This window comes from Narcine bancroftii, chromosome 6 (assembly GCF_036971445.1).
Source record: "Narcine bancroftii isolate sNarBan1 chromosome 6, sNarBan1.hap1, whole genome shotgun sequence".
Lineage (NCBI taxonomy): Eukaryota > Metazoa > Chordata > Chondrichthyes > Torpediniformes > Narcinidae > Narcine > Narcine bancroftii.
The window spans coordinates 155892808-155906156 of NC_091474.1; the positions used below are offsets into that span (position 1 = coordinate 155892808).

Consider the following 13349-nt stretch of genomic DNA (forward strand, 5'->3'; position numbering starts at 1 on the left):
TTCTCTTTTTATTTAAGAAAGTTCCCAGCCATGAAAATAGGCAAATTCATCCTGCAATTACAAGAGTTTTATAATTCTCTGATGATGGAAATCCAGATACAACAGTGGACTGATTTTTGGACAGCACAAATTCATCCAGCATTTTGTACTTGTACCTTTCAGCTTTATAGAAAGCCAAGTAGCAAAGTTACATCAATATTAAATTAAAAATAAAATCACTAAAAAACAGCAGCAATAATAGTTATTATAGAGTAAATTAAGTATTATAGCAAAGAAAAAGCTCATCACAAAATATTGCCTGAATGTGTTAGAAGTTTTTCCCAATAGTAGTTCCTAGGTGTAAATATCTCCAACAACTTATCCTGGTCCAACCCACATGGACACGATGGCCAAGAAAGTGCCGCAGCACCTCTGCATCCTCAGAAGTTCGAGGAAATTTGGCAAGCCATCTGCATCCCTCAATAATTTCTACTAATGCACTGTCAAAACCATCCTGTCAGCATGGAAACTACTTCGCCCAGGACCACAAGAAATTGCAGAAAGTTAGGAACACAACTCAATCACACAAATCCTCCTACCCTCCATTGATTCTATCAACACAATCCAATGCCTCAAAAAGCAGCCAACATATCAAATGCTCATCCTACCACAGCCAACACACTCTGTTCCCTCCTCCCATTGGGAAGAAGATTCAAGAGTGCGAGAACATGCACCACCAAATTCAAGGACAGTCTTCTTCCAACTGAATGAATGAATGTCAAATAATGTTGCCTTTGCTCTGTAAGTCTGTACTGTATTCTTATTGCTGTACAATGTTTGGATTGAGAAGCTAAATAGCAAACAAAACTAAATTTCTCACTATCCCTTGGTACATGTGACAATAAACTTATCTGCAAGTTTTAAGCATTTTTATTTTAAACCCAATCTAAATTACTGTGAGCATTTACTTACCAATAACAGATAGATTTGTATATATTAATGACTTCCAAATATGTTCCATGAATGCAATGGACTCAGGCATGAGATACTTCCCATGTTCAGCATGCTGGGAGACACTGAGCCATTCTGCAACAAACAGCTGTAGTGACACCACCAGCTTCAGGATCTTCATTACAACTATAAATTGGAGGGGGGATAATTATTAAAGCTTAATACACTGTTAACATCTCATTTAGCTTATCAAGTACCTTGGGTATTTTTTTTTTACTGAGCTCTATATTTTCAGGATATTAAGGTTAACTTGCAAAAGGCTTAACATGGCATCAGTTAAGTGGTTTTACATTCTGATGGGAAAGCCTTTGAAGACATCATTTGAGAAATTACTTGTAGCAACTTCAGGATTCCACATTAAGATCAGAGTATATCAAACTCCAGGAGTTGCTGCCAACTGCATGAACTATTGATGGCAAACTGGAATTAATGCTATTCTTCTACTTTGCTGTCAACTCGAGGGAAAAAAATACAAATCAAATCTATTTAAAATGCTCAGAGTTCAACAATATATTTTATTATCTCCTTTGTAATCCAACAATCCTTGCTTGTTTAATCTTCTCCTGGAGCAGTAATTGGTGTTAAAACGTTTACATGTATTTAACTTACATATTTTGTAGCAAATCTCACAATGTCTTTATCCCCTCAAGTGCAAAGAGATACTTGAGAGATAGAATGCCATATTACAACAGTGAGGTATATTCGGACATAAAATTTAAGCAGGAGGGCAATACAGCTGACTATACCTATGTAGCACAAAAAAAATTATAGAGAATCTCAACAAGAAATTAAACATTCTACAATGAGAACATAATCTTAAAAATGCCCAATTTTAATTGATTAAAAAACTGTACCAGCTTCTTGAGTTGAAGATGCTCATATGTTTGAAAAATTAGCTTGATCAAAATGATATTGAGAAATTCTTATTTTATATGATGATGAAACTGTATAACCGTCTTTTCTTGTTCACTGGTTTCTATTGAACCACGGCGAATTTTTCGGATTTCCTCAATTGCATCAACACCAGTTATTTTCCTACTTTTTACAAGATAACAGGCAAGCATTGTTCCAGTTCTCCCAAAACCATGAAGACAATGGACTCCAACTCCCTAGAAGTAGATTAAAGGAATAGAAAATGATGAAATTCAAAATACCCAAACCAAAGTTTAAAATTAATCTCTTAAGAATGAAAAGTTATACCAATGTTTGTACTTATAGACAGCCAACAATCGACATTGCAAGAAATTATATTGTTGAAATGTGTCAAAGTTTTATGTGTATCTGGATTCCTCAGTACAAAATTTTTTAAAAAGCAGAAAAAAAGTAGTCATTGATAAAAATTATATTGGTTTCTTTAGTAAAATAAGCTTTTAATGAAAGTTCTGTAAATGAAAGGGTTGGTTTCTGAATGCTCAAAGAATGAGGAAACCATATAATACAGTATACTGAGTTTTATTGTAATACAGCTTGAGAACAAAAGCAGAGATGTCTTATTAGCATAACATTGTTCTAATGCATTCAAACAAATTTCTACTGCCTCCCATTTTAAAATCAATTCTTTATAGCATATTAACCCACTTATGCATTCATCCAGGAGAGGGAAATAATACAGTTTCATCATGTCTTTATTTCCATATAAAAGAACAAATGATTTTTGTTGCTGCTATGCAGTCATTTGGGTGAGATCTGCATCTGTTTCTAAAGTTCATCATCAAAGATTAGAAGAGGCCCAATTCCTTTGGGTTAGTTATTATTGTCTATTAGGAGCAAGGCACACTGCATCAGCTTTACAACAGAAATTATTTCATCTTAAGACATGCAAAAATGACTTTAGAGATTACAATATTGGATTTAATTTCAAATGGAAAAACAACAAAGCTTGCATAAATATTTCATCAATTGGACCATTCTCAACTGCTACATTCTTTTGAATTCTTCTAGAGCTGCTCACAACTGTTTAGAAGATCACAAGTGGTCCTATTCCCCTATAGTTTCAAAGTTTACATTTAATTTGTCCTTTTGATCTCAGGAATCTGAGGCAGCATGGTTAATAACGCTATTACAGTGCCAGCCATCTTGTGTCGAATCTGGCACGGTCTGAAAGGAGCTTGTACATTCTCCCCATGTCTGCATGGGATTTCCTCTGGGTTCTCCGGTTTCCTCCCACCCTTCAAAACGTACGGGGATTGTCAGTTAATTGGGGTATTTAGGCGGCATGACCTGGTGGGCTGGAAGGGCCTGTTACAGTGCTTTACGTCTAAATTTAAAATTTAAATCTGGAGAGAACTCGTTCTCACATTGCAGTTAATTTTGCAAGTTCTGTTATTGGATTTGTGATATGTGGAATAAAACAAGTTACAAGTTTATTTCAGGTTATATAGGAATACAAAGCTCTGACTAAAACAATTTCTAACATTAAAATTATATTAAGATAAGGAACTAATAAATTCATATTGATCATTTCTATTTCATTTCATAAACAAACAGGCTATTTGGTTCATTTTGTGTTGGGCTGTTATCAATAGTCATAATCTCACAAAGCCACAGTGCGCAAATTTCTATTTCTTTCGATAACCTCATAATTCTATTAAAAGCATTTTCTTGCATCCTGTTCTAAATCCCATAATCTAAATTACATTTAATCTAGAGAGTCAGTGTGCATTTTCTGTCTCTTGGTCACAGACTCAAAATGGAGTTTGATAATTAAAAAATGATTAGTGTTCCCATTCCTTTGGACACATAGCACTAGCAATGGTTCTGCTGTTGGCTTTTAGAGCATTAATAGACTCGTCTATTGTTTTGCTCTTTTGCAATTAAGAAATAGAAGCAGGGATAGACCATTTAATTATCGCGAAATGCAAGCTATGTATACTTCCCATAAATCTACTTTTAGTTCAATCTCTCCTATTTTTCCCCAAATGGAAGACCTTCTTTTGTTCATGTTCAATATAGAAAGTCAATCAATACCTACTTCACCCTTTGTATTGGCTTCTTCAACAATTGAAAGAAATTGCTTGATTTGATCAAATGAAGGAGAGCAAAAGTCGTGGATCCTTATATGGTGAATTTTCACTGCTGGGCAGGTATCATGGTATGGTGGCTTTCTTTCACAAAGTGTAACTAAATGCCGAATGCCATTTTCGTACAAATATTGATAATGGGCAGGTAAACGTGGCAGGGCCATTCCAGCCAATTTATTTGGTTCAATCCAGGAAAAATTGTGTGGTGCAGATGTCATTTTCCACCTGTTTATAAAACAGTGTTGGATATCATATAATTATATTTATGGAATCAATTAGGAATACAACTCTGAAACATACATAATACTTTCAAATAAAAAAAACAGTTCAATGGTATTGTTTATAAAAGTTGTAATATTTCCACATATAGATGCATTATGTCCTTCAAAACCTGTATTTTACAAAGATGAATTCTAAATTAATTTCATAATGAGGCAAAGTAATCAAACAACAGCTGGTACCTTGGCTTGGATGATGTCAAGGTAGAGTTCTGCAATAAAGAAATGAATTTGCAGTGTGTCAAATAATATTTAGAGACATTATAAACACACCCATCTCATCATCTCTGTGAATGATCTCAAAGAACAATCAGTTTATCATAAATAGGATACATGTTGAAAACAGCAAAATGGCAGAGCAATTTAAAAAAATAATTTGGTTCTTATTCACTGGAGGACAGAGGTAATGTTCCATAAATGTATGGGAATCAAAAATCTAATGAAGGACAAATGAAAATTAGTGCAGTACAACTCCGATTATCCAAAATCAGATTCTCAGAAATCCTCATTTATCTATTTTTTTTTAAATTTGAGGTAAAAGAGGATATTCGAAACAAATCAGAAATCCTCATTTATCCAACATTTTTTCAGAGCCAAACTGACCTCACAGGTTGAAAAAAAAAATTTACTCGATAATGAAATTAGAGTGACGATTGTCCTTGATTCAGGTAACTCTCGCCCCCCCCCCCCCCTCTTTTCATTTCTTCTTTACCTTCCCCATTGACTTTTCCCTCAAACTCTTCCCCGCCCCCAAACTGCGTGCCACTGTCTCCTAGCCACAAGTGGTCAAAGGATCTCTTGTCCCAGCATTATCAAGGAGAGTGTCCTCCCAAGTAGGAGCAGGACCTCGGGCTCCGTGGCATTCCCTCCTCTTCCCTCCTATCCGTTTCCCTCCCTGGCACACCAGACCTCCCGACGCCAACTTCGAACCCTCCCCTCAGCCTACTTCTGTGCACACACACACACACACACACACCAAACTCCTTGGTGTGCATGTGCGATAGGCCTAGGGGAGGATTTGGAGTTGGGCTCGGGCATCAGGAGCTCTAGTGACCAGGGAGACAACAGAAGCCCACCAGCTCACCACACCGGGGAGCTTCCCTGGGAATCAGGAACAGCGGTGGGGACACGTCAGTGATCAGCAGCGGTCAGTATTTTCTGGTGAGAATTAAAATCTTAATGCTTAAAAAGCTTTCCCTTGTTGTTTAAACATTGATACAAGTGATTGCAGTGATCAGCAGCGGTCAGTATTTTCTGGTGAGAATTAAAATCCTAATTCTTAAAAAGCTTTCCCTTGTTGTTTAAACATTGATACAAGTGATTGCTGTTGCTACTGGGCTTTTTTAATAAAATGTTTATCTGACATCAGCCCAGTCCCAACCATTATGGATAATCCAAGTTGTATTGTATTAGTGAGAAATTAACCTGGAGAAATTAATTGCACTGAAGGCCAAGAAGTCTTCAGTACTTGATCATTTGTGTCCCAGAATACTGTAGTTATCATTTTCCTGAACTACTAAGATTATGGATTTGTTCACATACTAGCTGTTGGCAAATACAAGTCTACCAAAAGGAGCCAAACATCAAGTGGGGGAAAATGCACAAAACTCTGATAACGGATGGCATGATACTTGAAACATTAATGCGATTAGACAAAATTAACATGGATTTTCAGAGGGGCCATCTTGTTTGACAAACCTACTGATACCTTTGGAGAACATAACTGATACAATATGGGAAAATAAATGTGTACTTACATTATCAGAAAGCCTTTAATAAACTCCCACAAAAAAGGCAGATGATTCAAATTAAAATATACAACACAGAACATAACATATTGGTGTGGATTTAATCTCATTTGGAACACAGCTTTTAATTTCCTCAATTAATATCAATTCTCTCAATCTGTCAAAATCATTATTTATTCCTATTGAGGCACACCAATCATCAAAATATACAGATTTTCCCCAAAGCAAAATCCATACAAGATTGGTTCCATGTTTTCACCAAATCCTAAGTTTTTGTCTATATATTTCTGGAACCAACTCATAAGCTTTCAATACTGCTTGTTTAAAAGTATCATAATTTGCCACTTGCTCTTTAATCAAGTTAGAGTATGCAAATTGTGCTTTTCCCTTCAATATACTTTGGAGCATATGAGGCTGATTTTCTTTTGGCCATCTGGAGCCCTCATCAACCTTTTCAAAACGCTGAAAATATGTATCTAAATCTCCCTCAACAAAAGGTGGAACTAGATTTACCTCTCTACTAACCAAAAACCTCCCTCCAGGAGTTACAGCCTCAATACTCTTCTCTCCCTCCATCTCAATTTTAACTTCTCTATTGAAAGTCTGTCTCAGCTACCTCTAACTCATGTTTCCATTTTTCATCCTCCTGTTTTTCAGATTCATCTGCCTCATTGTTGTCTCTACAACTCAAAATTCCATTTCTTTCTTCCTCCACTCTCAATTTCTCCAATTCAACAGATCTCTCCAGAAAATTTTCCAAGTTTTTCTCAACAAATTTTCCCTCACCTAAATATTTCACTAATTTTCATTTGTCCTTCATCCTCCGTATTTGTATTTTCCTCATCCAATGCTTGACTTCAGTGAGCTTTAATGCCTTAGCAATGACCATCAGATCCTCTTTTCTCTTGCTCTGCAGCTCCGCAGGTGATGGTTGCGACAAAAATGTACTAAAATCCATTGCTACTGTTTTCTCACACATAGAAGCTTTAAATTAGCTTCGAAAAACCAATTAACTAATAAATCACAAAAACTCCAAAAGTTTAAGATCCCAAAACTCCAATTTTCAATCCGAACAGACAAGTCCCCAAATGTGAGATCCCAGGTTCAGATCCCGGACGATCCCCCAAAAGTTATGGGTTCAAAGGACCCCAAAACCAAGCAGCAATAGAAATTCACCAAGACAAATGGTTACTTAAACAAAAGTTGCTTTTAATTATCTTTAAATATGAAAACAGAATCACACTTTAACTTATCACTATTGATTTAACCCCTTTCTAATTCTAAGTGCATGTGTACATAATGTGTGTATAAGTTCAGAAAAGTGCTTTAATTCACAGTCCAATCTCACTCTCACTCTTCCAAGTTCACTGGTTGCAGGCAATTCTTGTGCATAGAATTTAACATTTATGAATTTCACCAGGTTTTGGTGCTTGAAAGGTAAATGGTTACCACTCAGAAAGGTTCTGGTCAGTTTTCAGAGAGAGATTTGTTGCTCATTGGACACACACAAACTGATTCCTTCTGATCAGCCACGTCAGTGTCTTGCTGAAGAAACCTGCCCCCTCAGGGTTTTCCAGATGATAACCTTTTTCTTTCAGGTCACCACAGAGTTCTTTTTTGTTTCTTTATTTCAAGTGAAACATTATGCAGCCAGTCCTCTCCTCTTGTATGGACCAAAAGGGCTTTGACCAGGCTGAACTAAGAACCCGTCTTCCAAATGGGATTTTTCCTCAAGCTTGCCAGCTTGTCCTGTTCCAGTCCCAGCTGCTGCTGCTGCTGAACTGAATTCTCTCTGGGGGAAAAAAAAAGCCTGGACTCTCTGCTTGCAAAACCACGTGACCTTCTTCGAACAGAAAACAGAAAAAAGCATTCGGACAGAATGCAGCACCTGACCTCACCTTCAAGTCCATTCATCTGTTACTTTCCAGAACGATAATCCATTACTCCACAGCTCATCCAATTAATACCTCCTTGTGAAGTCTCTATAGGTATTTGTCATGATAATGAATATGTATGAGATGTACCGGTAGTCACGTGGTATGAGAGAGAGATAAGAACACAAGCAGGAGAACAAAGGAAACGGGAAAATAAAAAGCCACTGGGAAGTTTACCTGATAAAACTTGTGTTTAATGTTTTATTAACTTCACATTTCGGGCCACAAATGTGACATTGGCGAAGAGGATGGGATAAGCTTGAAGAAAATTAAAGACTAAACAAGATTACAGAGGATTACAGACAACTTCAAGGTGATAAGAATTTTCTCTTTGGCTTAGTACTTTGGGGCTGGAATATTTCCTCATGGCTGGTGCAAACGGTGACTTTCTAACACATAGTGGAATTGCTCATTTTGCAAGCACTGTAAGTGTGAAGTGGAAGGCATGGCTGGAAGAATTTGAATCCTACGCCGACAGTCGTGGCCCATTTCAAGATACCGGTACAGTTGAACAAAAAGCGCAGAGAAGGGTGTTACTTCTTTTCACTGCAGAACCCTCAGTTCGGGAAACATTTAAGACACTTTTGAATACTGGAAGAAAGGATGAGTACCGGAAAGCGGTAGATGCATTAAATGCACACTATGTAGTGACACCGAATGCTACATTTCAACGCCATTTGTTTCGGAGAACGAGACAAGAAGATGGCCAGACAATTGCTCAGTACGTGACGAGACTACGCCAGCTAGCTGTTGGATGCAATTACATGCCAGCTGATTTGGACAACCAATTATTGGATCAAGTCGTACAGCACTGCAGATCAGATAAACTCAGAAGACGTCTACTGGAAAGAGGGAGTGAGTTGGAACTCACCGATGCTTTAACCATTGCTGCTGCATTAGAGGCTGTTGAAGGGCAATTTCATACCATGACCCTGAAAGACAACTCAAGCCAGCAAATTAAGAGGCTCTCACATCGCCATAATCAGCCAAGATATTCATCGACACAGGACGTGGAGTGTTATCGATGTGGAAACCGAGGTCACTTTGGAAAAGACCCATATCGCCCGGCCAAAGGCAAAGTTTGCAGAAAGTGTGGAGGTAAGGACCACTTTGCAAAGAAGTGCAAAAGCAAGTCCAATGCAGACCAGAAGAGGAAGAGTACAACTTCCAAAGGCAAAGCCTGGGGGAAAGGAAAGTATCCTGGAAAGAAAGATACCATTCGCCAGATAGTCGGTGACGATGATGATACCCAGGAGGAACAGAGTTGTTACCAATTTACGTTGAATGAAGTATGTCATGAGAAGGTCCCAGTGATCATTGGTGGAGTGACAGTTCAGGTCATTGTAGACTCAGGCAGTGACAGTAATGTGATTGATCGACATTTATGGGAGAAGTTGAAAAGGAAAAAGATCACCTGTACCTCAAAGAAGTGTTCCAAGAAACTGTATCCATACACAGCAACCAAGCCATTGCAGACCATTGGATGTTTTACTGCAACTGTTGAAGCTGGAGATAAGTACACCGAAGCAGAGTTTATGGTCATAGAAGAGAGGGGAGAACCATTGCTGAGTAGAAGCACAGCGCAAGACCTGGCAATACTTCATATTGGAGCTTGTGTCAATTCAATTCAGTCATACGAGGATATGAAGCAAGAATTCCCCGCAGTCTTCCAAGGAGTAGGAAAGCTGAAAGGTCGACAATTGAAGCTAGCGGTAGATGAAACAGTCAAAACCAAGGCACAACCAATGCGCCGAACTCCGTTTGGACTTCGTGGGAAAGTCGAAGCCAAAATTAAAGAATTGATCGAGCAAGACATTATTGAACCGGTGGAACATTCGACACAATGGGTCAGTCCCGTAGTGATTGTGCCCAAACCAAAGGGTGACATAAGACTATGTGTTGACATGAGAATGGCCAATGAAGCTATAATTAGAGAACGACACCCTATATCAACAGTGGAAGAAATACTTCAAGAACTAACTACCAGCAAGGTATTCTCAAAAATTGATCTGAAATGGGGCTATTATCAATTAGAGCTGGATCCAGGATCCCGAGATGTGACAACATTTGTGACTCACTGTGGATTGTATCGTTACAAGAGACTATCATTTGGAATTAATGCAGCTTTGGAGATCTACCAGTATGAAATCCATCGAGTGATTCAAGGCATTCCTGGAGTTGCCAACATTTCTGACGACATCATAGTCCATGCACCAACGAAGGAAGAGCATGACAAACTGTTGAGGCGTGTACTATCTAGACTACAGGAGGCAGGCCTTACCGTGAATGGAAACAAGTGCCAGTTCGGTGTGTCAGAAAAGGACTTCATGGGACACATACTTACACGGGAAGGACTAAACCCTGCAGAGGCCAAGGTGAAAGCTATTGCAGAGACACGTGCACCTCAGAACGCAACAGAGGTGAGGAGTTTCCTGGGATTGGTCAATTTTTGTGCAAAGTTCATTCCTAATTTCGCTACAGTGGCAGAACCACTAAGGAAACTAACCAGGAAAGGTGTACCATTTCATTTTGGATCTGAGCAGAAGAAAGCGTTCACAGCGCTGAAGCAAAGCCTGACAGATGCAAAAACTCTTGGATATTACGATCCGGTGGCATCAACCAAAGTCATAGCGGATGCCAGCCCAGTTGGTTTTGGAGCCGTGTTGGTCCAGATGCATGATGGAGGACCAAGAATCATTGCCTATGCCAGCAGATCGTTATCAGATGTGGAAAGAAGATACTCTCAGACAAAGAAAGAAGGACTCGGACTTGTATGAGCCTGTGAGAGGTTCCATGCATATTTGTACGGCATTGAATTTGAACTCATCACAGATCATTAGCCATTAGAGGTGATCTATGCACCTAGATCCAAACCATGTGCCAGAATAGAGAGATGGGTACTCAGACTGCAACCCTACAAATATAAAGTAATCCACATAGCAGGGAAAGCAAACATTGCAGATCCGCTGTCCAGATTGGTGAAGGATGGAGGTCCACAATCCAAGTCAGAATTGGGAACAGAAACAGAGAGCTTTGTACGCTTCGTAGCTATTCAGGCGACACCGAAAGCTGTGACTACGAAGGAAGTTGAGAGAGAATCCGAACGTGATCCAGAACTCATGGAAGTAAGAGAATGCATACAGAGTGGACAATGGGACAAGTGTACTCACAAGGCTTACATTCCGATTAGAGACGAACTTTGTTGCATCGGACAGTGTGTATTGAGAGGTTGCAGATTGGTGATTCCGCAAAGATTGAGACCGAAGATCGTATCCTTAGCACTTGAAGGACACCTAGGCATTGTTGGTACCAAGCAAAACCTCAGGACCATGGTATGGTGGCCAGGTTGTGATAAGGACGCAGAGAAATTTGTTAAAACTTGTCACGGATGTCAAATCACAAGTAGGAGTAATCCGCCAGAACCGATCCGGAGTACACAACTTCCGACAGGACCATGGATCGACGTAGCTGTTGATTTTCTTGGACCTTTACCGACGGGTGAATCAATTATGGTAGTGATAGATTACTACAGCAGATACTATGAGTACGTGGTGTTGAAGTCCACAACCACTGAAAAAACAATACAAGCGTTAGCAGAGATATTCGCAAGATATGGATTACCTGTTACATTATACTCTGACAATGGTCCACAATTCATTTCAGAGACATTTGCGGAATACATGAGGACCACAGGTATCCACCATCATAAAGTAACTCCGAAATGGCCGCAAGCCAACGGAGAAGTAGAGAGACAAAATCAGTCCATTGAAAAACGATTGAGGATTGCACATGCAGAAGGACAGAATTGGCGAGAAGCATTGCTATCTTATGTGGCTGTCTATCGAGCAATGACTCATGCAACCACTGGAAAAAGTCCTGCAGAAGCATTTTTTGGGAGAAAAATCCGCACAAAAATGCCAGAAATAAAGGAAGTCTGAGACGACCAGGAGATGAGGGACTACGATGCTGAAAAGAAAGGTGCAGCAAAGCTGTACACAGATTCGAAACGTGGAGCCAAGTACTCAGACATCATGCCAGGAGATAATGTTCTAGTGAGGCATGAAACTGGTGGTAAGCTAGACACACCTTATTACCATCAACCCTATACTGTCGTATCCAGAAGTGGCAGTATGGTGACAGTCAAGTCTCCGACTGGAGTCCTGTATAAGAGAAATGTATCAGGTGTAAAAAGGTACCAGTCCAGAGATACATCGAGCGTACGAGATGCTGAAACTGAGAGACCTGATGATGTTCCAGAGGCAGTTACCAGCACTCCTGAAGAAGTGACTAGAGCGCCAGAAACACCCGAAGCCGTGGCGAGCAGTATTTCCGACGCCGAGAGTGAACAACCGAGAAGCGACGACAATATCGCAGGCAGGCCGAAACGAAACCGGAAAGTGCCCAAACGATATGAAGACGTTGTGCCATAGTTTTAATAAGAACTTTGGGACGGTATTTTAATCTTATATCATAAAGTGCATGTATGAATGCTGTAGGAAGTAAATTTTATGTAGTTGAATTATAGTATTACCATTAGTTACGATGTTTGTATGTTTCCAAGGGATATTGGTAAGTGAAGGTAAAGTTTATTTCTGATTAAAGGAGGGATGTCATGATAATGAATATGTATGAGATGTACTGGAAGTCACGTGGTATGAGAGAGAGAGAGAGAGATAAGAGCACAAGCAGGAGAACAAAGGAAACGGGAAAATAAAAAGCCACTGGGAAGTTTACCTGATAAAACTTGTGTTTAATGTTTTATTAACTTCACATTTCGGGCCACAAATGTGACAGTATTCTTTAAAGTTTTTGCAAAGGCGCTCGGAGCCTGGACTGTCTGGCATTTTAAATGAGAATGTTTTGAAGTGCTTGTATCTTTTTGTGACCTACACTAAAAAACCTGCCACCATTTTTCTCCTTTAAAACAATACAACACCCAGCTTATATACAACATAAAATGTAACAAAATCCGTCACGTGATCCTTTGTGATACAGAATTTGGAATGCATGCAAGGACCCTCTAACATGTCCTTTCCTACCACAGTTTATAACAAGACAATATAGCAAAACATCCGGCTCGGAGTTCCCGAGCTTCTGCTTCAGTCCCTTGTTTCACCTGCTCCAAATCGACATGGGAAACAGAATCTTTTTTTAAGTTCTATCAATAAGTTCGGAAATAAAATTTAAAGAACATGCATCCGTTTCCTCCCCGACATTGTTTGACTTAACGATAATACCTGGTAAATTTTATCAACGCAAGCAGCCGCTTTCACCCACAGGCCCAACAACAAGACGAAAGTCCCAGCATTGATTGACAGCCGAATGGGCGTATCAGAACGAAGGCGGCCTCGGTTGAAGCCAATCAGAGGAGACGTTAAG

The 13349-nt window shown here is 39.3% G+C and overlaps 1 protein-coding gene across 2 annotated transcripts; it reads right to left on the reverse strand.

Moving 5' to 3' along the window:
- Nucleotides 1–1475: 1475 nt before the first annotated feature.
- On the reverse strand, nucleotides 1476–13294 carry dusp23b (dual specificity phosphatase 23b). 2 transcript variants are annotated; one of them, XM_069886409.1, is made up of 4 exons: nucleotides 13208–13281; nucleotides 4472–4500; nucleotides 3962–4235; nucleotides 1476–2099 (listed from the first exon to the last, which is right to left on the reverse strand). In XM_069886409.1, exons 3-4 carry the CDS (start codon nucleotides 4226–4228, stop codon nucleotides 1914–1916), a joined length of 453 nt encoding a protein of 150 aa, XP_069742510.1. In that variant the 5' UTR covers nucleotides 4229–4235; nucleotides 4472–4500; nucleotides 13208–13281; the 3' UTR covers nucleotides 1476–1913. The 2 variants fall into 2 exon arrangements, with proteins under 2 accessions (XP_069742510.1, XP_069742509.1); XM_069886408.1 differs by lacking the exon at nucleotides 4472–4500 and having other exon boundaries at nucleotides 13208–13294.
- Between the last annotated feature and the right edge of the window lie 55 nt (nucleotides 13295–13349).

What these genes read in the sequence shown, in the direction of transcription:
- dusp23b (XM_069886408.1), bottom strand. Translation starts at nt 4,228, where the DNA reads ATGACATCTGCACCACACAATTTTTCCTGGATTGAACCAAATAAATTG. An exon ending in AAGCCAATACAAAGGGTGAA is followed by an intron (nt 2,100 to 3,961) that starts GTAGGTATTGAT and finishes ATCTACTTCTAG; the next exon opens with GGAGTTGGAGTCCATTGTCT.